The 25,141-nt window shown below is 50.1% G+C and overlaps 1 protein-coding gene across 1 annotated transcript; it reads left to right on the top strand.

Moving 5' to 3' along the window:
- The first annotated feature begins 642 nt into the window (after window positions 1-642).
- pdgfra (platelet-derived growth factor receptor, alpha polypeptide) lies at window positions 643-18,579 on the top strand. Its single transcript, XM_062450443.1, has 28 exons — window positions 643-868; window positions 3,364-3,441; window positions 3,543-3,830; window positions 4,194-4,457; window positions 5,224-5,354; window positions 6,119-6,281; window positions 6,776-6,998; window positions 7,183-7,298; window positions 7,669-7,965; window positions 8,130-8,533; window positions 8,672-8,840; window positions 8,957-9,146; window positions 9,377-9,492; window positions 9,569-9,695; window positions 9,819-10,015; window positions 10,402-10,496; window positions 10,773-10,905; window positions 11,361-11,465; window positions 11,833-11,943; window positions 12,073-12,226; window positions 12,895-13,049; window positions 13,408-13,523; window positions 14,062-14,184; window positions 14,520-14,631; window positions 14,907-15,006; window positions 15,154-15,259; window positions 16,071-16,294; window positions 16,682-18,579. Exons 2-28 carry the CDS (start codon window positions 3,384-3,386, stop codon window positions 16,818-16,820), a joined length of 4,416 nt encoding a protein of 1,471 aa, XP_062306427.1. The 5' UTR covers window positions 643-868; window positions 3,364-3,383; the 3' UTR covers window positions 16,821-18,579.
- Window positions 18,580-25,141: the final 6,562 nt, after the last annotated feature.

Here is a 25,141-nt window from a genome sequence, read left to right as displayed (position 1 = left end):
CCTTACGGAGACCCCCTGGGGAGGAACTGGGTTACTCAACTAAACAACAGACACAACCCTGTAAAGGTTATTAACAACCATCTTGTTTTCCAAAAATTGCGCAGACGTGTAAGAATGCAAAGTTGTTCTGAAGTCAGATCGCTTGGGATGTGATATGACGGTGTTAGAGCGCCCTCTGCACGCGGCGTCGGTCCGCAATGACTCAGTCGGTGATCTGGACTTGGCGTCTCTGTGTACCTCCGCCGAACGTTGATACTTTACAAAAGAATCGCCTAACCGCTAACTCAAAGAACATGACAGTGTTTTAAACTTTGCTCTTGTTTTTAATAATTTTTAAATAGGCCCATAGTAACTCTTCAAAAGTTCCAATTACACGTAGAAAACAGTTTCAATTTGGCATTGCATCAGCATCTTTGAAAATGCTGTGCGAAAAGCCGTCTCTTACATTTTAAAACACATTTCTCCTCGTCTCCCAACTGTTAACAGCAGAGAAATTTGACCCTTCGTTGCAGTCAATGCGAAGAAAAGACTCTTACTTTGAAAGTTCCTTCAGCGCTGGGGGGGGGGGGGGGGGGTCATTTCCTGAGAGTTATTTACTTTGAGCCAGATATTTAGTTTTTTTTAGGAGGATGGACTGTTGGACTGTAGCATTGAATCAATTACAGGTCGCTCCAACTCAGGCGCATTTGGGAGCGCAGCCGCGGACGCAGACGGAGTGGCGCACATATGCTTGCTTTCACGGAGCAGGCTCGAGCTGTGAGGATTAACGGCACCGGAGAAGCAATCACTGCGCAAAGCAGAGAGCGTATGCTTTATTCATTACTGGATTTATTCTATCAAGAGGAACAATTAAAAGGAAATTAAAAAGGTAAAGTATTAGATTAGGAAGATGCTGGCACAAATCAATTCGGCGATGTTCTCACATTTTGTAAGCCTATTTATCCGATGTTTTGTAAAAAGGCAAACATTTTCAAGGTGTTGAGAAAATGTTAACGGATAAAACCATTTAAGATTCTTGGTGATATTTCATAAATGGGCAACTTTTTGAAAAACACCCCAAAACTTTTTTTTTTGCGTCTACATTCATCCTCTTTGGCATTCATTCGCTACGTGGAAGTTTTTCCAAACGGTTGATGCGTAATCAGCGGGCACTGAGTTATGCATTAGATGCAGTAATATTTTTCAGGGAATTCAGTTTTCCCTGCAACATGTGGGCTCTCTCCTCCGGATTTCTAGCGGAGAGATGTCGCTGACTCGGCGGGATGAAAGCACTCGATGTCGGCCTCACAGCTGGAGCTGTCACCTCGAGGACTGAGGCTCCATTGTGGGGTCCAGTCTGGCATTAATGGGAAACATATTGGGAAGTCGATTTCAAGTTGTTTTCGTTCCTGCGCGTGGAATCCGTGGAATTATAAAGGAATATTGTGCAATGGAATAACTTGCTGATGGAACTCAAGGCGCAGCGGGATGGAGTGACAAGGATTTTGTGTGTGTGTGGAGAGAGCAATGCTTTTATATAACCATTTGAAACCACAGAGGAACCCACTGGAATACATACATCCCATAATGGTCGAGGTAGAACATTGTTCAGCTCGTTCTTTCTGATCTTTCTGATCAGGGTTCTACGTGGAACCTTACAGTCAGGCGGTTGTTCTTTTGTTGCATATGGTTCTATGTTCCACTCTTTTGTTTTCTGAGTGGGGAGCAGCATGGGGTCTTTGTCATGCTGGGATGAAACCCATACGCGTCGAAATATCCGCTGCAAAGAAACGTTAGCTGTGTTTTGATCAATTATAGAATTTTGAGAAAAATAACGCGAGGAACCGCCTAAATCTGTTGTCCATAACAGTCACATTTATGGGGTAGGCCTACGTGACAACTTTGAGGCTCCAGCATCCAGATAGAAGTGTCTGAGGAGTGCTATCTTTAGACTAGACTACGTCTTTCTTTGTAATATTCCCATGGAAATCTATTCTTCACGTGTGGGATTTAATTTTACAGTTGGATCTGTGGCGGACAGTTAGCTGAAACAACCCCCAGCTGTTGCGAGTTCAGCTGAACGGAGCGTTTGGTAGCTTGAACATTTGTTGGGACTGCGCGTTTGGTGGGAGGAAGCGTATAAGGAAAACCCTGACCAAAACCACCTTTTTTCCGAAGACAATGAGTGTGTGTAAACATGTCGAAACGAATTAGACGTTTGTCACAGGATTCCCACGCAAATGCGAGCCGTATCAGCCTCTTTCTTTAGTTGCTCTCATAATTATAGAGTTTCTCGCCAAGCCCGGGTTCCAGGGGTAATTAACCCTGCCCTGTTGCGCCTGAGCGGGCAAACACAAGCGTCACCTTACGCTCAGGCAGTTTCATGAATATAGTTTTCCTAAATCTATTGATAAGTGTATTCCTGGCCCAAGCCTTTGAGATTGTTATCTTTAAAGAATGGGTTTAAAGAATAGCCAATAAAACATGGTGTTGTGGTGTATTAAACTCATGTACATTCAATACAAGCCTACAATTTGGCAAAGGCTAAAAAATAAATTTCGAATTTTAAAACTTCTAAATGCAACCTTAAGCGCTCCGCTAAACCGGGCAGCTCGCTTCGCTTGACCGTTGATGGAATCCAGGATCTGAACATCACAGGGTCCGTGCGCCAGACGGATAGATAACACAGAGACCGAAAATGTCTGTCTGTGAGACGAGGCCTTAGAATCGTTCATTATCAGTGTTGTTTTTGTGGCGTTTACAGCACTTTACATAAACCCTGCAGTAATTTAAAGATTTTTTTCAGTCCACAGGTAGGCCTATCTTAACGACTTCATAACGATCCATCATAATCATCTCAGCGACTATCTGATAGAATTCCTCAACAGAAAAGTTGATTTCGTGAGACGACAAAAAAACAAACGAATCTATTAAATTTGTATCTTATACATTTGATCCAAAATCGTTCTGTTCTACAAATTACAATATCCTAATGTAACGGAAAGTTCCCTCAATTCCGAGAGAGAGATAGATAGAGATAGATAGAGAGAGAGCGAGAGGTGTCCGGCCTAAAGCAAACACGGCACAAAGCACCAAGAGGTGGGCTCTGTCGTCCTCTAGCGGCCTGGCCCGGTATCCGCTCCGGGAACCGCGCTCAATGCGCGCATCGGGAGGAAAAGGATGCTGGCGCTGCGGCGCTGATTCAACAGTCGCCAACTTGCCTAAACAGGCACAGCTGTTACGCGTCCATGTGCTTTCACAACATCGCGTCAAGCGCTCTACTTTCTATATGCAATATTTGTAGCCTGTCGCTTTGGATTAAAAAAAAACATCTGCTAAGTGTATGCAATGTAAATGTGAATACATGTGTGTTCTCTCTCACAGTGATCCACGCGTCGGAGGTCATGGCAGGCATGAAGACCCTTCTCGTGGTGGGGGTAGTGCTGTTTGGGTTCATATCAGGTAAGCAAACCTACCTAGTCATTGCACATGTGTGTGGGGCGGCCTAGTCTGATGTCAAACTTAAGTCATTATAATTCGTGTTTCAACTGTCACATTTTCAGTTACATACGGAATACTTTCGCCGACCATCGCATCCAACAAAGAAGAGTTCGTCCTCGAGCGGCATTCCGTTTTTAACGTTAGCTGTATCGGGAAGAGGAGCGTAGTGTGGGTTGAACCCTTGCCGGACAACACATTTGTGAATCCCGGATATAACACATCCACGCTCTTCATAAACAACGCCTCCGTTGCCAACACCGGATACTACTCCTGTAGATACCGGACCTTAGATGACCAAGATGAAAACAACGAGCAGGATTACGAGGCAGAGATATACATCTATGTTCCAGGTAACGGCGCCACAGAGCCTTAAAGTGTTGTGATTTTCAAAAGTAAACCCCACTGCCTTCCTAAGCAAAAAGGCAGTAACTGCCAACTTGGTCAACATGAAGGTATACTGCTGTTTGTGGTACCATTGCTTGTGTTGACATATGGTTGAATCTGATGTCACAGCTGTATTGTTTTAGAGAAAGTATGGGATGTGATCAGCAAGAATGTCCTAAAAGTCAACCTGAACTAAACACTTTGAAGCCATTTTTCCTCGGTTTCACTCAAAAAGAGCAGTTACTGTACCTTCCAGCTCAGTCGAGCAACTCAGCTCCATCCTGTCTAGACGTTGTGGTGATCCTGTTCCTACGGACCATCCTCTCTAGATCCTGCTGCTCCCTTCGTCCCGGAGGAGCCGGAAAACTTGATGGTGCCGGCGATTGTGGGTGAGACGTTCATCCCGTGCCGCGTGTCCGACCCGGCCTCCCAGGTCACGCTGCGGAGCGTGCCCGGTGAGGAGGAAGTGCTTGCCCCGTACGACAGCAGGATGGGGTTTGTGGGCAGCATGCCGGCAGGACTGTACCAGTGTGAGACCGTGGTCGACGGGGTCATTGTCCACAGTGACACCTACAGGGTGGAGGACAGCACAGGTGCGTGCTGGAGTCCTGTCCTGATTTACAACTCAACAAATTTCAATTTTATGACTCTATATTTATAGAGTCATAAACTTTATGTATATACTTTATGTATATGACTCTATAAATGTTTATAACTGTATATAACTCATATCTATATGACTATATACAGTGTTTATACAACTCTACAGTATGTATAGACATCTATGTACAGACATCTATGTACAGACATCTATAAATGTATATCACTATGCATATTTACATTTACATTTAGTCATTTAGCAGACGCTCTTATCCAGAGCGACTTACAATAAGTACAGGGACATTCCCCCGAGGCAAGTAGGGTGAAGTGCCTTGCCCAAGGACACAACGTCAGTTGGCATGACCGGGAATTGAACTGGCAACCTTCGGATTACTAGCCCGATTCCCTCACCGCTCAGCCACCTGACTCCCCTTATATATACATATATAACTACATATTGTATATATACTCTATGTGTATAATTCTCTAGAACCAGGGCAGCAGAGACAGATGAGAAAGAGCAGGGTTCTAATAAGGCGAGCACATGTGGCCTCCCTGGGGTGGAGGTGGGGCCGGGTGATGTCACTTCCTGGAAGACGGAGGGGTGACATCATGTGACCAGCTCCAAGGGGAGATGACCTCACCCGGCTGCTGTCGGGAGGGCGTGATGTCATCCGTCTCTGGTCCTGGCGAGCTGGGATCGTGGCTGGCGGCCGGTCATGGGAGAGTGTTCTGAGCGTGTTTGTTATCTCTGTGCAGGCGAGGAGGCCTTCCAGGTGGAGGTGGGGGCCAGCGAGGAGGCTGTGAGGCTGGGACAGGCCGTCAACATCACCTGCCTTGCCCCTCCGGGACCAGCCTTCCAGCAGCAGTGGCTCCACCCCAAGAAACAGGCAAGTGAGCTGGGACGGTCTCTCTCTGATACTGCCTACACCCCCCCTGCAGAGTGTAACCTGTCTAACCCTCCACAGAAGTGGTCTTCAACCCTGTTGTCCTCAGAGACTCCTGCCCTGCATGTTTGAGATTTCTTCCTGCTCCAACACACCAGATTCAAATGAATGGGTCACTACCAGGCTTCTGCAGAGCTAAATAATGACCCATTCATTTGAATCAGGTCATTCAAAATCTCAAACATGCAGGACAGGGGTTCCCTGAGGACCAGGGTGGAAGACCACTGCTCTACAATTTATGACAAGCGGGGAGCAGGAGGGGGAGGTGGGGAGGAGGAGGAGAAGTTTCTCTGGTAAAGCGGGAGGAGAAGGAGGTGGGGGGATGAGCAGAGTGAGAGAGAGAGAGAGAGAGAGAGAGAGAGAGAGAGAGAGAGAGAGTGAAAGAAAGAAAGAAAGAAAGGGAGAGAGAAATAGAGAGGGGGTCATAACTCCTGTGACCTCCCTGACCTCTGGATGCGTTGAGCAGATACATGCCCTAAGGAAGATGTGTGTTGGTGTGTGTGTGTTGGTGTGTGTGTGTGTTGATGTGTGTGTGTGGTGGTGTGTGTGCATGAAGGTATGTGAGTGTGCACGTGCATATGCATGTAAGGGTGTGTGTGGGTTTAAGTGTTGGTATGTGTGCATGCATGTGTGTGAATGTCGGCATGTGTGTGTGCATGTAGGTGTGTGTTTGTAGATATAACTGTAACATGGTTTTTGTCCTGCAGGCTGTCAGAGCAGTGGCGATGAAGGAGATTCTGACCAATCAGGTGCTCTACATCCTCCGTATCCCAGAAGCCACCTCTCAGGACAGTGGAGTCTACGAGTGCGTCGTTGTCAATGACGACAGCGGGGAGATCCGCACAGGCAGAGTTGTGGTCACCGTCTTCGGTACGCACTACGCAGCCATCACAAACACACAGAACACAATAGAGTAAAACAGAATAGAACAGAGAAATATAGAAAAGAGAAGAACATAATAAAATAGAGTTGCCTAGAATAGAGTAAAACAGAATAAAATAGTGTTGTCTTACCAATCCTGTGGATGAAGTGTTTGTGGATGAAGGAGTGTGTAGATGTAGGAAGGAGTGGGTAAGGCTCTGTTGTCCCAGTGTTAGTCCTGTTTGTCAGAGTGGGGAAACCTCTCAGAACACTGGTTTCTCCATCATCTGCTGGAATCATCAGATGGCTACAACAGATGGAGGCCAAGCTTTAATTCTTCTCTCTGCCTCTCCTGTCCCTTTGCTAACCCCCCCCCTCTCTCTCTCTCTCTCTCTCTCTCTCTCTCTCTCTCTCTCTCTCTCTCTCTCTCTCTCTCTCTCTCTCTCTCTCTCTCTCTCTCTCTCTCTCTCTCTCTCTCTCTCCTCTCCCTCCTCCCCCCACAGAGGAGAACTCGTTCATCTCCCTGGAGCATGCTGGGATAGGAGCGGTGGAGTTCGCCAGCCTGCTGGTGGAGTCAGAGTTCACCATCCTGATCCACGCCAGCCCCGCCCCCCAGGTCACATGGTACAAGGATGGCAGCGAGCTGGCGGGAAGCAGCTACGTCCTGACCAAGACCACGCCCCTCCAGGTCTCGCCCCTCCAGGCCACGCCCCTACAGGGCCACAGGTAGGCCACACCGCGGGGCTGGGACACACTTCTGACGTGTGTGTGTGTGTGTATCTGTGTCTGTTATGGACCTGTGTGTGTGTGTTGTGGACCTGTGTGTGTGTTTGTGTAATGGACCTCTGTGTGTGTTATGGACCTGTCTGTGTATGTGTGTGTGTTATGGACCTGTGTGTGTATTCCCCAGGTATCAGAGTGTATTGACGCTGAGGCAGCCCCTAGAGGCTGACAGTGGGAACTACACCATCATGGCCCTGGCTGGCTCCCAGTCACAACACTTCTCCTTCACGCTGAAGGTCAAAGGTGAGACCTTGTTTGACATTTTTACACTTCTGTCATTTCCCTCAAAGTAGAATGAAAGTACAGAAGAAGATTTTAAGAATGAGAAGTGCGTAGTTCTAACAGCATTTCAGAAAGGTCTCCTGGTGAACACAACTGTATGTGGGACTGTATGGATCTGTGTGTGTGTTATGGATCTGTGTGTGGGTGTGTTATGGATGGGTATGTGTGTGTGCTATGGATGGGTATGTGTGTGTGTCTTATGGATCTGTATGTGTGTGTGATGGATCTGTGTGTGTGTGTGTGTGATGGATCTGTGTGTGTGTGTTTGTGATGGATCTGTGTGTGTGTGTGTGATGAAGTCTTACCCAGCTGTCCTCCCATGTCTCTGCAGCGTCGGGCTCCGTGGCGTTCCAGCCCTCCTCCGCCCCCCTCCTCCTGCCCCGGGTGGAGCAGATGCAGGTCCCCCTCAACGCCCCCTTCACCCTCACCTGCCACGGGGAGGCGGAGCTGGAATGGGACACGCCCCTCTACCTGCCCCAGCAGACGGAGGAGGACAACAGCGGCCTGTTCGTCACCACGGTGACCGTGGAGGACGCAACGGCCATGCACACGGGCGCCTACACCTGTTTCTATCACCACGGCAACGGCTCGGAGGAGACGCAGAGCAGCATCTATGTCTACGTGCCGGGTGGGTGAACACACACACGTGTGGAGTGCCTGCTGCTGGTCATGTGTGCCCTTCTTCATACGTGCTGGAGTGTGTTCATTGTCATGAATAAAGTCGAATTCAAAGTTGAACTGCACTAATTGTGTTGCCCCCCCCCCCCCCCCCCATGGTGTTGCGCCCCCCAGACCCCGAGGTTCCCTTCCTGCCCTCGCTGGTGCCCTACAGCAACCACGTCCTGACGGACCAGAAGGAGATGGAGATCGGCTGCCGCGTGTCCGACCCCGGCACCAACGTCACCCTGGTGAACGCCGACACCCAGCAGGAGGTCCCCTCCTCCTACGACAGCCGGCGCGGCGCCGTGGGCCTGTTCAACCCGGGAACCTACGCCTGCCGGGCAGTGATCAATGACGAGGAGCACTACAGCGAGGAGTACATTGTTCACGGGTGGGTGGAGGGCGCCGGGGGGCTGGAGGTGGAGCTCCGGGCCCCCAGGAAGGCCCTGCTGGTGGGGGAGACCCTCACCGTGTCCTGCCTGGCGCGGGGATCCTCCGAGATCCTGGAGGACCAATGGAAGTACCCCGGCAGACAGGTGAGCGGGCGGGGAGGTAGGGGGGTTCTGGGGGGGGGCTTGGAGAAGGGAAGAGTGAGAAAGAGAAATGGGCCCATGGAAACATTTACTAAGATTGATGTTAGTGGGAGTTGATGAGCGGGCAAATTGGCTTTCCAGACGAACCGCGGCGTGAAGTCAGTGCGGGAGAACAAGCGCGAGCAGGAGATCCAGTACACGCTGACCATCGGCCAGGCGTCTGCCAAGGACAGCGGCTCCTACGCCTGCACTATCACCGACATCATCAGCGACAAGACGCAGACCATGGAGCTGGTCATCAACGTCTACGGTAGCTGTCACCTCCGGCGGAGGGCCGATTCATTCCTCCGTTTTCTTACGTTTGCGTCCACGTCGTTCCGTTCCTCTCCTCCACTTCTCCTCATCCCCTCCTCCTCTACTCCGCAGAGAGCGCCTTTGTGTCTCTCCGCCCCTCCTTCAGCCCGCGGGAGACTGCGGAGCTCGACGAAGTGAGGGAGTTCCGGGCGGACATCGAGTCCTTCCCCGACGCGAGGGTCACCTGGCTGAAAGATGGCCGCCCTCTGGACGACGTGGCGGCAGAGATCAGCAGCAGCCTGCGGAAGGTCGGCGATACCAGGTGAGGCTTCACCCTGCGTGACATTGCCACCTGGTGTTCTCCTGCTTGTACCTGTGTGTTCTAGAGGATCATGGTTCTGGTTCCACGGCTGCTGTTGAGGTCGGGGGGGGGGGGGGCGGGGGGGGGGGGCTTGAGGTCTAGTTCCGTTGTCGCTCTGCAAGTTCTGGCATGTGTGTGTGTGTGGTTGTAGAAAGTTCTAGAATGATGTTGGGGTGTGTGTGGTTCTGCAGGTACCAGAGTACTCTGACCCTGATCCGGGCCAAGCAGGAGGATAGTGGGAACTACACTCTGCGACTGGACAACGGCAACCTGAGCACCACCCACAGTTTCAGCTTGCAGGTCAAAGGTGAGCCAGGGCCGCGCCCCCCACCGGCCTTCTGTCCAGCCTGTCCTCTGTCTGACCCCTGACTTCCACCCCACAGTTCCTGCTGTGATCGTGGATCTCATGGACCTGCATCACGGCTCCTCGCTCGGTCAGGCCGTGGTGTGCATCGCTGGGGGACAGCCCACACCTGAGCTGGAGTGGTTCATCTGCAGCAACATCAAACAGTAAGCAGCACACACACACAAACACAGGCAAACACACGCACGCACACACACTCATGCACCTCTACAGTCACACACACTCTCTGTCACACACACACACGGTCACCGTGTCCTGCATCTGTCCAGCTGTGCCAACGACTCCTCCCAGTGGGTGCCCCTCCCGGCCAACTCCACGGAGATCACCGTGGAAACGCACCTGGACGCCGACCTCCAGCTGGAGAGCCAGGTGATGTTCGGTCGTCTTGACAACACACTGGCCGTGCGCTGCCTGGCCAGGAACGAGATGGCCGTCGTCAGCAGGGAGGTCAAGCTGGTGTCTAATGGTGAGGAGAACACACACACGCACACACACACAGAAACACACAGACAGACAGATACACACACACACAAAAACACACAGACAGACACAAATGCACACAAGCAGTCAGACACACACACACACACACTCACACAGACAGACAGACAGACAGACAGACTCAGTGAGTGCATGTGTGTGTGTGGAGGGGGAGGTGAGACAAGCTCAGCTTTGTGTTAGAGGCTTTTATTCTGAAAAGCGAGTACAGACGTTCAGGCCATTTGGCTTCTTCAGTTGTTGAGAGGAAACACCCTTCACCATCCCATCACACTGCCATTAAACTCACACCTCTCTATCCTGGTGTCAATTCACTCATGTGTGTATGTGTGTGTGTGTGTGTGTGTGTGTGTGCAGGCCCTCACTCAGAGCTGACGGTGGCTGCAGCAGTGTTGGTGTTGCTGGTCATAGTCATCATCTCTCTCATTGTGCTCGTCATCATATGGAAACAGGTACTGTCTCTCTCTTTCACTCACTCCACTCACTCACTCACTCCACAACTCAGTCACTCACTCCACCACTCACCCACTCACTCACTCACTCAAAATATTTCTGTCATTTAGGTGGAATTTTGGACTGGGGCTGAAGTTAGTACTAGGTTTGGGGCGTGGCCTATGTCCATGATTATTAGAGGTGGGACTTGGACTAGGACTAGGATAAGGACTAGGGCTGGGTCTGAGACTAGAGTTGGGGCTATGTCTGAGCTGTCGTATGTTGCTCCCTAACAGAAGCCTCGATATGAAATCCGCTGGAGGGTGATCGAGTCTGTGAGTCCAGACGGCCATGAGTACATCTACGTGGACCCCATGCAGCTGCCCTACGACTCCCGTTGGGAGTTCCCCAGAGACGGCCTGGTGCTAGGTGAGCTGCTGCTCTGGTGGTCCCACCCTGGGGCCGGGGTCCTGGGGTACTGGGGTCCTGGGGAACTGGGGAACTGGGGTACTGGGGTACTGGGGCTGGGGCTGGGCTAAACTGGGACTGGGGTACTGAGGCTGGGGTACTGAGGCTGGGGTACTGAGGCTGCGGTAGAGGTAGTGACACTGGCTGGGGTAGAGGTAGTGACACTGGCTGGGGTAGAGGTAGTGACACTGGCTGGGGTAGAGGTAGTGACACTGGCTGGGGTAGAGGTAGTGACACTGGCTGGGGTAGAGGTAGTGACACTGGCTGGGGTAGAGGTAGTGACACTGGCTGGGGTAGAGGTAGTGACACTGGCTGGGGTAGAGGTAGTGGTGTAGGTAGGAGCTGGGGTACAGGCAGGGGTGTAGGAAGGGGAAGGTAGGTCCAGCAGGGTCACTGACCTGCTCTCTCTGTCTCAGGCCGCATCCTGGGCTCCGGGGCCTTCGGGAAGGTGGTGGAAGGGACAGCCTACGGACTCAGCCACTCCCAGCCGGTCATGAAGGTGGCTGTGAAGATGCTGAAACGTGAGTTCACCCCCCTGTGGCTGCCCTGGGTGGAGGGAGGGAGGGAGGCGGGGATAGAAGGATGGATGGAACTTGGTTAAGGTTAAGTAAAAGTTGAATGAAGGTTCATTGAACGTTGATGGTTAATTGAAGGTTGAAGGTTACCTGAATGTTGAAGGGTTAATTGAAGGTTGAAGGTTACCTGAATGTTGAAGGGTTAGTGAATGTTGAAGGTTACCTGAATGTTGAAGGGTTAGTGAATGTTGAAGGGTTAGTGAATGTTGAAGGGTTAGTGAATGTTGAAGGGTTAGTGAATGTTGAAGGGTTAGTGAATGTTGAAGGGTTAGTGAATGTTGAAGGGTTAGTGAAGGCTCTTGCTGTTCCTTAGCCACTGCGCGCTCCAGTGAAAAGCAGGCCCTGATGTCGGAGCTGAAGATCATGACTCACCTGGGCCCTCACCTGAACATCGTCAACCTGCTGGGGGCTTGCACCAAGACAGGTGAGCACATACACACACAAGCATGCACACACACAAGCACACACACAAGCATGCACTCACACACAAGCATGCACACACGCACACACACACACACACACTTCTACTCAACGGTCCCCCCCCTCCCCCCAGGTCCCATCTACATCATCACTGAGTACTGTTTCTATGGCGACCTGGTGAACTACCTTCATAAGAACAGGGAGAGCTTCCTAAGTGTCCATCCGGAGAAATCCAAGAAGGACCTGGACATCTTCGGCATCAACCCTGTGGACGAGAGCAACAGGAGGTACACACACACACACACTATCATACACACAGAGGCATGCACAGTCACTCGCAAACACACTTACACACACACACACACACACACACACACAGATGAATAACCCTATCTTGTCACCAGAGGACACTGTCTGGGGTCTTCACTGAGTGCTTTCAGCTGTTAGCTACTCTCAACTGTGTCTCAGCCCTCTCCCCGCCCTCACCCTTACTCCCTCCTCTCCCTGTGTCTGACCAGAGAAGACCCCCCCCCCTCCCCCCTCCCTCGTCTCCATTCATCGCTCTCTCTCCCTATCTGTTTTTCTCCTCTGGCTCTCTCTCCGGCCGCTCTGTTTGGGTCATCTAGTGTGACGACTGACTCACACTGACCGCACCTCAGAATGACCACCCAGCATGACTCACTCTCCACACTCCTCACTCTATCCTCTCCCTTCCTCTCCTCTCTCTCTCTCTCTCTCACTCTCTCTCCTCTCTCTCTCTCCTCTCGTTGTCTTCCTCTTGCAGCTATGTGACCCTCTCTCTCTCTCTCTCTCTCTCTCTCTTGCAGCTATGTGAACCTCTCTCTCTCTCTTGCAGCTATGTGAACCTCTCTCTCTCTCTCTTGCAGCTATGTGAACCTCTCTCTCTCTCTCTTGCAGCTATGTGAACCTCTCTCTCTCTCTCTCTCTCCTGCAGCTATGTGGTCCTGTCCTTCGAGGGCAGAGGAGACTACATGGACATGAAACAGGTGGACACGCAGTACGTTCCCATGCTGGAGATCAACGATCCCTCCAAATACTCCGACATTCAGCTCTCCAGCTACGACAGCCCGCCCTCGCCGAGACAGAGAGGTGAGGACTCTCTCTCTCTCTCTCTTCCCCAGTATCTTGGTGTTCCCTACCCTGCTGGAGTCAGTGAGGTCAGGGGTCATCATTTCTACCCTGCATATCTTCGTTTCCTTCTCCCTCTGAACCCCTCTGCCTTCCTCGACCTCCTCCCCCTGCTCACCCAGTGTGGGGTCAGGGGTCACGTCGCTGCTCTGTAATTACAGACAGCAGCGTTCTGGAGCTCCCTGCTATTAGGAAGGTGCAGGTTAGAACCGCCAGTCTATATTTACATGTTCCCAAACACCCGCTGCTGCCTTATTATATGTTTGTTTTATGTTTGTGTGTGTGTGTGTGTGTGTGCGTGCGTGCGTGTGTGCTCCAGAGGGCGAGGTGGACAGTCTGCTGCCGGACGATAACAGCAAGGGTCTGAGCACCACCGACCTGCTCAGCTTCTCCTACCAGGTGGCCCGCGGCATGGAGTTCCTGGCCTCCAAGAACGTGAGTCCAGATCAGAGAGAGGGAGAGGGCCGAGAGAGAGAGAGACAAGGAAAGACTATAGAAGGGAAGGAGAGAGCATTGGGTTGGTCACCACAATGTTTCTAATGTCGTTTCTTTTCTGGGCTGGCTGCGCTTCTTTGACCAGAGATACACAGGTCAGAAAAGGACAGGGAGGGAGGGAGAGAGAGAGGGGCGGACAGGGAAGGAAAGAAAGGAGGAGGGAGGGAGAGGGATGGAGAGAGGGAGAAGGGCAGACAGGGAGAGAGAGAAGGCTTGAGGAAGCAGGGAGGGAGGGAGGGAGAAGCAGGCCCATGAAGGCCACACAGACGCGCCAGCACCTCATATAGCTCTGGACACACTCAAATTACCCAGGGGCCTTTGCAGCGTGTCATTATCTCCACGGCGCCAGGCCTGTGGTGGTCAACCCTGCAGGACTGTTTATAGACAGGAAGCACAGGATCTAATGGAGGGAGAAACATCGAAAGAAAGAGGGAAAGTCCGACTGATGCTTAACAAAGTGTGTGTGTGTGTGTTGCAGTGTGTGCACAGAGACCTGGCTGCCAGGAACGTGCTGCTGTCCCAGGGGAAGATAGTGAAGATCTGTGACTTTGGTCTGGCCAGGGACATCATGCATGACAACAACTATGTCTCCAAGGGCAGCGTGAGTCAACCTCCTGTCTGAACTGCCTTGTCTGAACTGGCTTTTCTGAACTGCCTTGTCTGAACTGGCTTTTCTGAACTGCCTTGTCTGAACTGCCTTGTTTGAACTGGCTTTTCTGAACTGCCTTGTCTGAACTGCCTTGTCTGAACTGGCTTTTCTGAACTGCCTTGTCTGAACTGCCTTGTTTGAACTGCCTTGTCTACGAGGGGTGTATGTGTGTGTGTGTGTGTGTGTGTGAGTTCCTCCCCTGTCTGGGTCTAAGCATCAGATCTGTGTCTAGGTGTGTGCTTAGGCAGTGTGTTTTAACTTGTGTGTGTGTGTGTGTGTGTGTGTAGACGTTCCTGCCAGTGAAGTGGATGGCTCCTGAGAGCATCTTTGACAACATGTACACCAGCCTGAGTGACGTCTGGTCCTATGGCATCCTGCTTTGGGAGATCTTCTCTCTGGGTAAGAATGGGTGCCGAGGAGGGTGAGGCTGGGGGTGAGGCTGGGTCAGGGTCAGGTTAAGGTTGGGGTTATGGCCAGGGTCAGGGGGAGGTTGGGTTTATGAGATCCTACTAATGAGGTTTTAAGCACTTTCATGTTAAGATATATTGGTTTCAGGCAGTGTGTTGACACTCTCTCTTCTGTCTGTGTGTGTGTGTGTGTGTGTGTGTGTGTGTGTGTGTGTGTGTGTGTGTGTGTGTGTGTGTGTGTGTGTGTGTGTGTGTGCGTGCGTGCAGGTGGAACCCCCTACCCTGGTATGGTGGTGGACTCCAGCTTCTACAACAAGATCAAGAGTGGCTACAGGATGGCCAAGCCTGAGCATGCTGCTGCCCACGTGTACGTTACCCTGGTTGCACAGCGTCCTGTTCTAGTAGTCGTTACCCTGGTTACACAGCATCCTGTTCTAATACTCATTACCCTGGTTACACTGCTGTGTACACTTCTGTTGTATAACATGTACTCCATCTGTGTGTGTGTGTCCAGGTATGAGATGATGATGAAGTGTTGGAACAGCGAGCCAGAGAAAAGGCCCTCCTTCCTCAGCCTCAGCGAATCAGTGGCCTCCCTGCTGCCCGCCAGCTACAAGAGGGTACGTCTCAACCTCACCTCTGACCCCTCACCCCTCTGCTCCGACAGAGAGGAAGTCCAATGACACCTCTGTTATACGGGAGGCAGCCACTTCCTGTGCAGGGTGTGAAGCACATGTTGCTCTGGGCGACAGGAGCAGCCTAGCCTGTCATTAGAGGGCCAGCCACAGTGAGATTGTTAAACCCAGCCAGCACATGGCACATCAAACTGCCCTTCCCCCAAAGGCCCTTCACAGCCAGTAGAAAGGGGAGGAGGAGGAGGAGGAGGAGGGAGGTGGAGGAGGAGAGATTGGGAGCAGAGAGGAGGAAGGAGAAGAGAGGAGAAGATGGGAGTGGGAGCAGAGAGGAGAGGAGGAGAGGAGACAAGGAGGAGATGAGAGAAGAGGAAGAGAGCAAATGAACAGATGGAGGAGGAGAGAGGGGGAACCAGGTCCTGTTTTAGCACCTCTCTCCGTGGTGGGTTAGGCAGGCTGGGAAATGTGCTGTGGTTAGGGTCTCACCACACTGCCACATTGGGAACACACCACACACAGACACACACACACACACCACACATTGGTGACAGCTGTTTCTGGGGACGATTAGGTGGTCACCTTTAGGAGCGATGGTTAGGGTTATGAGTTCTGTGATTTGGGAACAGATGTTTGTGTTCCCAGAGTTCTTCCAAACAGGAGACAGTCTATTTTCCCCTCCGCCTCCCCTCTCCTCCTCCCCTCCCCTACTTCTCCTAGACCGTATTTAGCACTGTCTGTCTGTCTCTCTGTCTGTCTGATGTTCCGTCTGTCTGACGTTCTGTGCCCCGTTTCCCTGCAGAGCTACGAGAGGATCAACCATGATTTCCTGAAGAGTGACCACCCTGCGGTGACGCGCGTGTGCGTGGAGAGCGACGACGCCTACGTGGGCATCAGCTACAAGAACCAGGGCAAGCTGAAGAGCCGGGAGGAGCAGGAGCAGCGTCTGAGCTCGGACAGCGGCTACATCATCCCCCTGCCCGACCTGGAGCCTGACCTGGGCTACAGCAAGAGGAACCGCCACAGGTACCTCCCCTGCTCCCTCTCCACCTCCCTCTCCTCTCTCCTCCTCCTCCTCCCTCTCCTCTGTCTTCTCCCTCTCCTCCTCCTCCTCCTCTCTCTCCTCCTCTCTCTTACCTTCCCTCTTCTTTCTCCCCCTCTCCTCCTCCTCTCTGTCCCTCTCCTCCTCCTCCTCTCTCTCTCTCTCTCTCTCTCTCCCTCTCCTCCTCCTCTCTGTTCCCTTCCCTCTTCTTTCTCCCTCTCCCTTTCTCCTCCTCCTCTCTCTCCCTCTCCTCCTCCTCCTCCGCCTCTTTTCTTCCACCTCCCCCTCCGCCCCCCCCCCAGCTTCTCCTCCTCCTCCCCCTCCTCCCTCATGCCTCTCCTCACCCTGCTGTGACGTGGTTGTGTCCGCAGCTCCCAGACGTCGGACGAGAGTGCCATAGAGACTGGTAGCAGCTCCACGCTGGCCCGCAGGGAGGGCGAGACCCTGGAGGACATCACCCTGCTGGAGGAGCTCCACTCTGGGGACCTGGAGGAGGACAGCTTCCTGTGACATGCCCAGCTAGGAGGACAGCTTCTTGTCGCACCCCCCCACAGCTTCCTGTGACGCCCCCACACCTAGGATGACAGCTTCCTGTGACTCACCCAACTAGGATGACAGCTTCCTGTGGCACGCCCACAGCTAGGATGACAGCTTCCTGTGACAGCCTCACACATAGGAGGACAGACTGACACACAATCTAAAGACCCCCCCCCACCTCCACAAACACACTTTTCCTCCCCCCCCAGCCTGTCCTCACTCCACGCCGAGTAAAGGGCGAAACCACTTCACTGCTCGGACAAGTCTGTGGTACGGGGAGATTGTGGTGCACCATGAGATCCCCAGACAGCGCCCTCTTGCTGGGCTGGAGGGACAGAGACCGTGGGACGCTGAGCCCTGCCCTGGCCTGCAGTCTGGAGGAAGGACTCATGTGCCGAGGGCTGTGTCCTCTGTTCGGAAAGAACATTAAGCTAATGGGCATTCGAAAACAGTATACTGTATGTATATATGAGTATGTACTAGACCAGTATGTATCAGTATATTCCTGTATATACCAGTTTATACCAGTAGGCACTAATATGTACCAGTATATACCAGTATACACCAGTATGTACCAGTATACACCAAGTTATACCAGTATATACCAGTATGTACAAGTATATACAACTTTATGCCAGTGCATACCAGTGTGTACCAGTATACACCAGTTTATACCAGTATGTACCAGTATATACCAGTTTACACCAGTATGCCAACCACTACAGTGTGACAGGCTGAAATGCATCCGACCAGCTGGAGTGTGTCCAGCCAGGGACAGCGTCCCCTCCTCTCCTCTCCTGGACACACACTTCCTGCTGGCACAATCACTAGCTATACTAGATTATAAAGCACAATATCTGGACCCTGTATGCTTCTTATCTACATGACTATATATTGTCTACAGCTGAATAAGTACAATGGTCCAAACTTTATTTTTTTACTCGTACCTTACATGTAAACTTGTATTATGTTGTTAATATCGGAAGGATGGTCGTAATTTGCTTTAATGATGAATATGTATAATGTGCTTATGGAGTGGCAGGTTTAAGAGCTTGGCGGTTCTCAGCGCATGGATGAGTTGGAATGTGAATACTAGCAGAGTTTTATAGGAGAGACCTGGTGAGCTGGAGGAATCAAATCCTGGTCTGCTGTCTACACCTTTGGCCCCATTCATTTGACCATATTTGTATGTCATATATATTATATGTAAGGAAAAACAGTCTGTAGGACCTGGCCTTCAGGAGGTGTCAGTTCTCAGAACTCATGCCAAAGGGTCTGGTCTGGTCTGGCCTGGCCTGGCCTGGCCTGACAGGAGTTGCTCGTTCCAGGCAGAGTAGGGAGGACCAGACTGGGTGGAGAGGCAGCAGAGAAACAGGACATACATGGTAGATACATGTGTATATATATATAAAGACACCAGTTAGACTTCAACGGTAGCTTGCTAACGTGCAGCTTGGACTGGTTAGCTGTGGCGTTCTGCCGCCATGTTGGATCTTCCTGTTTCTGTTTACGGGGGATCTGGAACCTTCTCTCTCCATGGCAACGGTGTAGGAGGGAAGGGGGGTTGGAGTGTTGGAGGGAGAACAGAAGTATATATAATGGTACAGCATCTGTAATTATAGTAGTTATCCTCTGTCAATGGTACAGTACGTGTAATTATAAGTAGTTACCCTCATGTTTTAATAAGCATTATGTACATTCAGATGGTTTATATTTGAATAAATGATTTATAAAGTAATCATAGGTCTCATGCTTCTGTCTCAGATCACCACACGGACAAACACACAAACACACACTCCACACACGCACACACACTCCACACACAAACACACACTCCACACACGCACACACACTCCACACACGCACACACACTCCACACACTCCACACACAAACACACACTCCACACACGCACACACACTCCACACACGCACACACACTCCACACACAAACACACACTCCACACACAAACACACACTCCACACACAAACAAAAGTTCTGAATTGGTGACAAATTAACTTTTTTGGTATCTTTTAACACACTGAGACGTCCATTTTGTATGTCACTTCAGATAAATGCACCCTCTAAATGTATTCAAATGTGAATGTCAAAAAGGTTGATGTTAAACTGGCAAAGCTGACAAGAAACAGCGCTATCCAGCTGCAGTGACTGGAGATTTGTTTGTGGTTGGATTACCATTTTAGTCACAACTTCTGCAGTCTTATTAATGACCACTAGAGGGCAGCCAAACTCCACCACGGAAGGGTTTACCCCAGCGGTTCTCCAACGGTTGTGTGCATGTTTAATTCGAAAGAATAGTTCCTGTAGTGCAACATCACTATAATAACTACCTAATTCTGCAGTTGAGATGTTATTATTGTAAATAAATTGAGACATTTGTTTACCATGCCAGGCAGTTGAGAAGTGTATATCTTGCACTGTGCCTGGTAAAAACAGCGTTTCTTGGCTCTCACCACTGATTTACTTTTAAAACTATGCACTTCTGACTATTCGTTGTCTGCTATACTTTCCATTCGTACTATTTATGTGTCGGGTAGCATAAATGCATTTGCTAAATGAATAAAATGAATTAACGCTGTGTATGTACCAAGTTGGTCCACCAGGAAGCGATATGGTAGGCTATATGATGTTTGGAGTGGTGCATAGAACGCACTATTACTCAAGTCTTTGTTGGGATATTTAATTGGTTTCTTTCCAAAGTTTTATTTATCTTTCAGTTTCCTGGTGTGAGGTTTGCCCCAGTCTCCGCCTTTTGTAAACGTGAGTGTATTGACATTCTTGCAAACTAGCTAGACTAACTAGTTAGCTACTAAAGGCTCCTGTTAAAAACATGTTTTGGTCCTAGGAGTTGGTTTCTGAGTGCGCAGACTGACGGTCTCCAATCATATCTGCTGCTTTTTATGTATGTGTGTGTGTGCTGTCTTTATCAGGTTCATTATGTAAAACCCCTCTCATCCCAACTTCTAGGGAACTGAAATAGATAAAGTATAAAAATAGTGTGTGTGTGTATGAGCATGTGTGTGTGTGAGTATGTGTGTGTGTGTCTGTGTGAGCATGTGTGTGTGTGTGTGTGTGTGTGTGTGTGTGTGTGTGTGTGTGTGTGTGTGTGTGTGTGTGTGTGTGTGTGTGTTTCTGGTGTATGTAAAGCAGAAGGAGGTCAGGTGAACAGGGCTGGTGGAATACACAAAGCAAAAGCAGGTGTCTAACTGTGAACTTCTCAATAACAACCCTGTGTGTTAAAGGGTGTGTACCTCATTCCACACTATTTACCCTGGCAGCACATGATCATGGTTGAACTCATGGGTTCGCTTGGTTAGCCCTTAACACGCACAATCACTGGCGTGTGATTGGCTGGAGTGGTCCCAGCAGAACACAATCACTGGCGTGTGATTGGACCCTGATCCAAAGAACGCCTACCAACTGCGCTTGTCAAGGTACTAGAAAGGTACTGGCAGGGTCCGGGACTGGGAGGGTCAGGTTACCGGGAGAGTCAAGGTAATTGGAGGGTTGTCGATGTCCAATGTACCTGCCCACACATACTCAGCTGAGATCTTCAAGTTCCTCTCGTCCATTTGTGTCAATAAGCCGTAACCCGGGAGTCAGTTGGCTGAGCGGTGAGGGAGTCGGGCTAGTAATCCGAAGGTTGCCAGTTCGATTCCCGGTCATGCCAACTGACGTTGTGTCCTTGGGCAAGGCACTTCACCCTACTTGCCTCGGGGGGAATGTCCCTGTACTTACTAAGAGCGTCTGCTAAATGACTAAATGTAAATGTAACTCTCAGACCCAACCGTGTAACCCGGGAGACGCCAGCCTCCTCCTCCTCAGGTCCTTACATCATCTAATTGATCCTGGATATGATTTAGGATGAGAAATAACGATCTGTTTGAACGGTAAGTAAGAGTTTGAGAGTCTCAACCTGGCCATAACTCACCGAGCCAAGTGGCTGGAAGAGGGAAGGAAACCCAACGCAAATTAGATTCGATCTTCATCTGCTTTCACGAGAGTGAGAGGGAATCCGATTTTGATGTATTTGGCTTCATGGGCGAGAGGGAGATAATCGGATTAGTAATCTCTTTGTCTTGTTTGATATGTAACATCAGGCTCTGTTGTGAAACTGGATGCTTTCGAGGCTGCGGAGGGGCCAGTCAGCCAGCCTCCCTGGCCCAGCGCTGGCCAGGCTCCCCAGGGGACGCTGGGTCCTGCTGGGTACTGCTGGTTCGGTCTCTGGCTACAGCCAGACCCAGATCCAGTTCCCCCCGGGTCCCTGTGGGGCAGAACTGGCAAGGCTGCGGGCCAGATTAAAACACCAGCTCTGTAAGTGATACCTCCATTGATTTGTTGCTCAGACAAGCCACAGCTACAAGAGAAGAATCAACACACACAGACACACACTCACACACATACACACACCGTGCACATGCGACACACTCAAATACACAAGCACATACACACATACTGGAGCTAATGTCTGAACACCACATTCTCACTATGGTGTATTTGTAAGGATCTGTCTGCACAGGGTGGGCAGTCCCCAAATGTCACTGTCACACACCAATAGGCTTCTGTACAAGAGTTTTGAAACGTCGGCACTCTGATTGGTCTGATTGCTTTTCTGTTTTAAGTTTGTATTTACGCACATACGCACTCTTACATAGAGAACACATTAAAAGCGTACAGCAGAGTTTGTAACTAAACAGTGCAGTGAGAATGTGGAGTGACAGGAGCACCGTGTTTGACATGTGTCTACCTCTTTCTGTTTCATTTGGTTTGAAATTAAATAACGGGAGTCAAATCGAAAGAAATTCACGCTGGAGCACACACACGCTCCCACTTGTGACACACACACACACACACGCATGCAAACACATACATGCATACATACACACCAGAGCTGCTGTTTGGGAACAACGTTATGTTTGTTGTCAAGCTGCTGCAAGGTAAGAAGGCAAACCAACACGTTGCCCAGCATCGACACGTTGGATCATGTGAGACGCTGCTGTGAGGCAGGAAGACAGGCCCCGAACCAAGAGACTTTCAACTCACAATATAGGCTGGCTCACCGCACCTACACAAATCGACTTCATTGCCATCCCTTTTTGCCAACAACAACTTAGAGGCACAACAAGGATTGAAATAAGGAGTCTTGTGGTGCACCACAAAAACAGACTGTTGCTTTTTGGTTTTATATGAAGGCTTCATATAAAACCTTGTGCTCGGCACAAGTGAACAATTTTACTGTCAAAGTTTCAGTACAAGCAGAGAATATTAAAGTTGTCACTAAGTCAAACTCAATAAAACCAGTACATTTTAAGGACACTTCCAATCCAGCTCTTATAGAATACATTTCATTTGAGTGTACTCTTTCTGATTGGGGGGGGGCAGTTGAACTCATTAGATGTGTGTCAGAGAGCTGGTTCCGCTCAAGTGCAAACAATCTCTTCCATAGTCCGTTACATCTCAGACATTCTGCAGGACCTTCTTGGCATCAACAGACTCACCGAACATGAACAGGAACACACTTAACACTGTGCCTGTGTTCTCTGCTGTCCGTGTTGTACTCTTGCACACAGTAGTGGAAGGTCTTAAATTATAAAATGTTGACATGTTCTCCCTCATCATCCTCATGGGAAAACATGTTTCTAAATCTTCCTGAGAGCCAAAGGAGGGGTCTAGCTCAGAGGAGGAGCATTCGACTGCAGATCAAGAGGTTGCAGATTCCCGTACGATGCTAAATGAAATACAACATAATACGTTTCGATCCAGTTTGACCAGTTGCTGCCCTGCTGGGTCTTTCGGTTTTGTTCGTTTTTACACAGGTATTACCCAGAATGCCCTCTGGGTTCGGGTTTGTATGTATGTATGTGTGTGTGTGTTTGTGTGTGCATGTATGTATGTAGGGGGGGGGGGGTGCAGCCCCAAACTGTTGACCCCAGGGAGGTTGCAGAAAGCTGGGAACATCCGTAGAGACATAGGCCTGTTCTGCTGTGTCACTGTTGCCCATGGTGAGGAAAAGAACACTAAACACCATTGTTACAATCTAGGATACTGACCTAGATGCCCCCATGTCTCAGTGTGTGTCTGTGTGTCTGCGTGTGTGTGTGTGTGCAGTGGTCATGTGCTCTCCAAGACTTAACTTGCCTGGGGGTGCCACCCCTTTCGCTCATGTGACCAGTGAGTTTTGTGTGTGTGTATGGTTGGGTGGGGGGGGGGGGAGGGGAAGGGGGGGGGCAGCTCAGCTATAATAAAAATGATATTGATTGTGACAGCTGTTTAGTCACTCTCATCTCCACATAGCCTCGACACTAACAACTAAGGTACTGTGCCGATACACTAAATCACTAATCTTGGTTATCTTCTACACTTATCACCTGCACTATCTGAGTGTACAGCGCTTTGAATGAAAGTGTCCGCTTATAAAAAAAAGTGTACTGAAAAGGGAAGGTGTTGATGGGGTGTGGGGGGGATTGGTGCAAAGGTTTTATAGGAGGGGGAGGGGCTTGTTGAAACACACACATCTTGGTCCAGAGAAGAAATCTAATCCTCCTGTGCTCACCTGGACCCTCACACTCATAGCTTAGCCATGCAGACACATGCTGGCAAGAAGGTCAGGCAGACAGACAGACAGACAGACAGACAGGCAGGCAGGCAGGCAGGCAGGCAGGCAGGCAGGCGAGTAGGAAGACAGGCTGGCAGGCAGGCTGGCAGGGAGGCAGACAGCAGCTTTAGTGATTTGGCACAGTGCCAGCCCCACGGGGCTCTGAGCTGAGACTTCTCTCATCCCTCCATCCTTCTCATCCCTCCATCCCCTTTCTCCTCATCTGTCAAGAAAACGACTGCCACAGCAATCCGCCCCGTCCATGCATCGACCTCCCATGATGCACTGCTGCAGAGAGCACGGGAGGCAGCAACCAGACTCAAACACGGACAAACTTCTCACCCCTGTCCACTGTATGGATTCACCGTGCCTGCGAATCACGAGCTGATAAAAAAAAAAGACAAAAAAGACAGTGTATTTTTATCAAACGATTGTGTGGCGCCCTCAGAATGTCCATTCTCCTGCGGGAGAGTCTGATGACAGAGTTACGAGTGTGACACTGGCGTGGTGTTGTGTGGCTGTGAGAACTGTGCGGGGGTGAGCGAGACAGAGTTACTGTGGAGTTAACATATTGTTCTGCTGAGTTTACAATGGCAGGATATCATGCTTCAGCTATGACCGTTATAAAAAGAAAACGTTTAAAAGATATATCTGAATCATCTGATGGTGAGTGTTGCACCATATCCCCCCAAAGCCACAGCTGTATGCTTGGGAATAATTAGCAGCTTGTCTGTGAAATGAAAAGAGCGTCTTTGTCAAAATATGTTTATTCAGCTGAAAGCGGTCTTCAACAGAACAACTCTATGAAATTCCTCCATCGAAAACCAATCAATTTCCATCCCTCTAATGTCATAAGACAACACCAGTGAGTTCCCCATCTTTGACGCTCGTCTCACAGCGCATGTATGTAAGAGCGTGTGTACATATCAGCATGTATGTGTCCATGTCAGCATGTGTGTGTACATGTCATTGAGTGTATTTTCAGTTCAGAGTTTCAGTGTGTAGTATTACAGTGGTAGTGCCTCAATACTACCTGAGGGAGGTATGCAATATTACCTCAATGCTACTTCGTGGAGGTATGCAATACTGCTTCAGTACTGCGTCAGTACTAACTCAGGGAGGTGTGCAATACTAGCTCAACACTACCTCAGGGAGGTGTGCAATACTAGCTCAACACTACCTCAGGGAGGTGTGCAATACTAGCTCAACACTACCTCAAGGAGGTGTGCAATACTAGCTCAACACTACCTCAGTTAGGTGTGCAATACTAGCTCAACACTACCTCAGGGAGGTGTGCAATACTAGCTCAACACTACCTCAGGGAGGTGTGCAATACTAACTCAACACTACCTCAGGAGGGTGTGCAATACTAACTCAACACTACCTCAGGGAGGTGTGCAATACTAGCTCAACACTACCTCAGGGAGGTGTGCAATACTAACTCAACACTACCTCAGGAGGGTGTGCAATACTAACTCAACACTACCTCAGGAGGGTGTGCAATACTAACTCAACACTACCTCAGGGAGATGTGTAATATTAGCTCAACACTACCTCAGGGAGGTGTGAAACATGACTTCAGTACTTCCTCAATACCGCCTCAAGGAGGTGGTAGCATTTAAGTACTACCTCAAAACGATCCCAGGAGACGTGCGGTACTACCTCAGTACTACCTCAGTA

Source organism: Osmerus eperlanus, chromosome 24 (genome assembly GCF_963692335.1).
Source record: "Osmerus eperlanus chromosome 24, fOsmEpe2.1, whole genome shotgun sequence".
Classification (NCBI taxonomy): domain Eukaryota; kingdom Metazoa; phylum Chordata; class Actinopteri; order Osmeriformes; family Osmeridae; genus Osmerus; species Osmerus eperlanus.
Note: the sequence above shows the minus strand (reverse complement) of the source record. Positions and strands in the feature narration are given on the sequence as shown.

What these genes read in the sequence shown, in the direction of transcription:
- pdgfra (XM_062450443.1), top strand. Translation starts at nt 3,384, where the DNA reads ATGGCAGGCATGAAGACCCTTCTCGTGGTGGGGGTAGTGCTGTTTGGG. An exon ending in CAGGGTGGAGGACAGCACAG is followed by an intron (nt 4,458 to 5,223) that starts GTGCGTGCTGGA and finishes ATCTCTGTGCAG; the next exon opens with GCGAGGAGGCCTTCCAGGTG. An exon ending in CGGAAGGTCGGCGATACCAG is followed by an intron (nt 9,147 to 9,376) that starts GTGAGGCTTCAC and finishes GTGGTTCTGCAG; the next exon opens with GTACCAGAGTACTCTGACCC.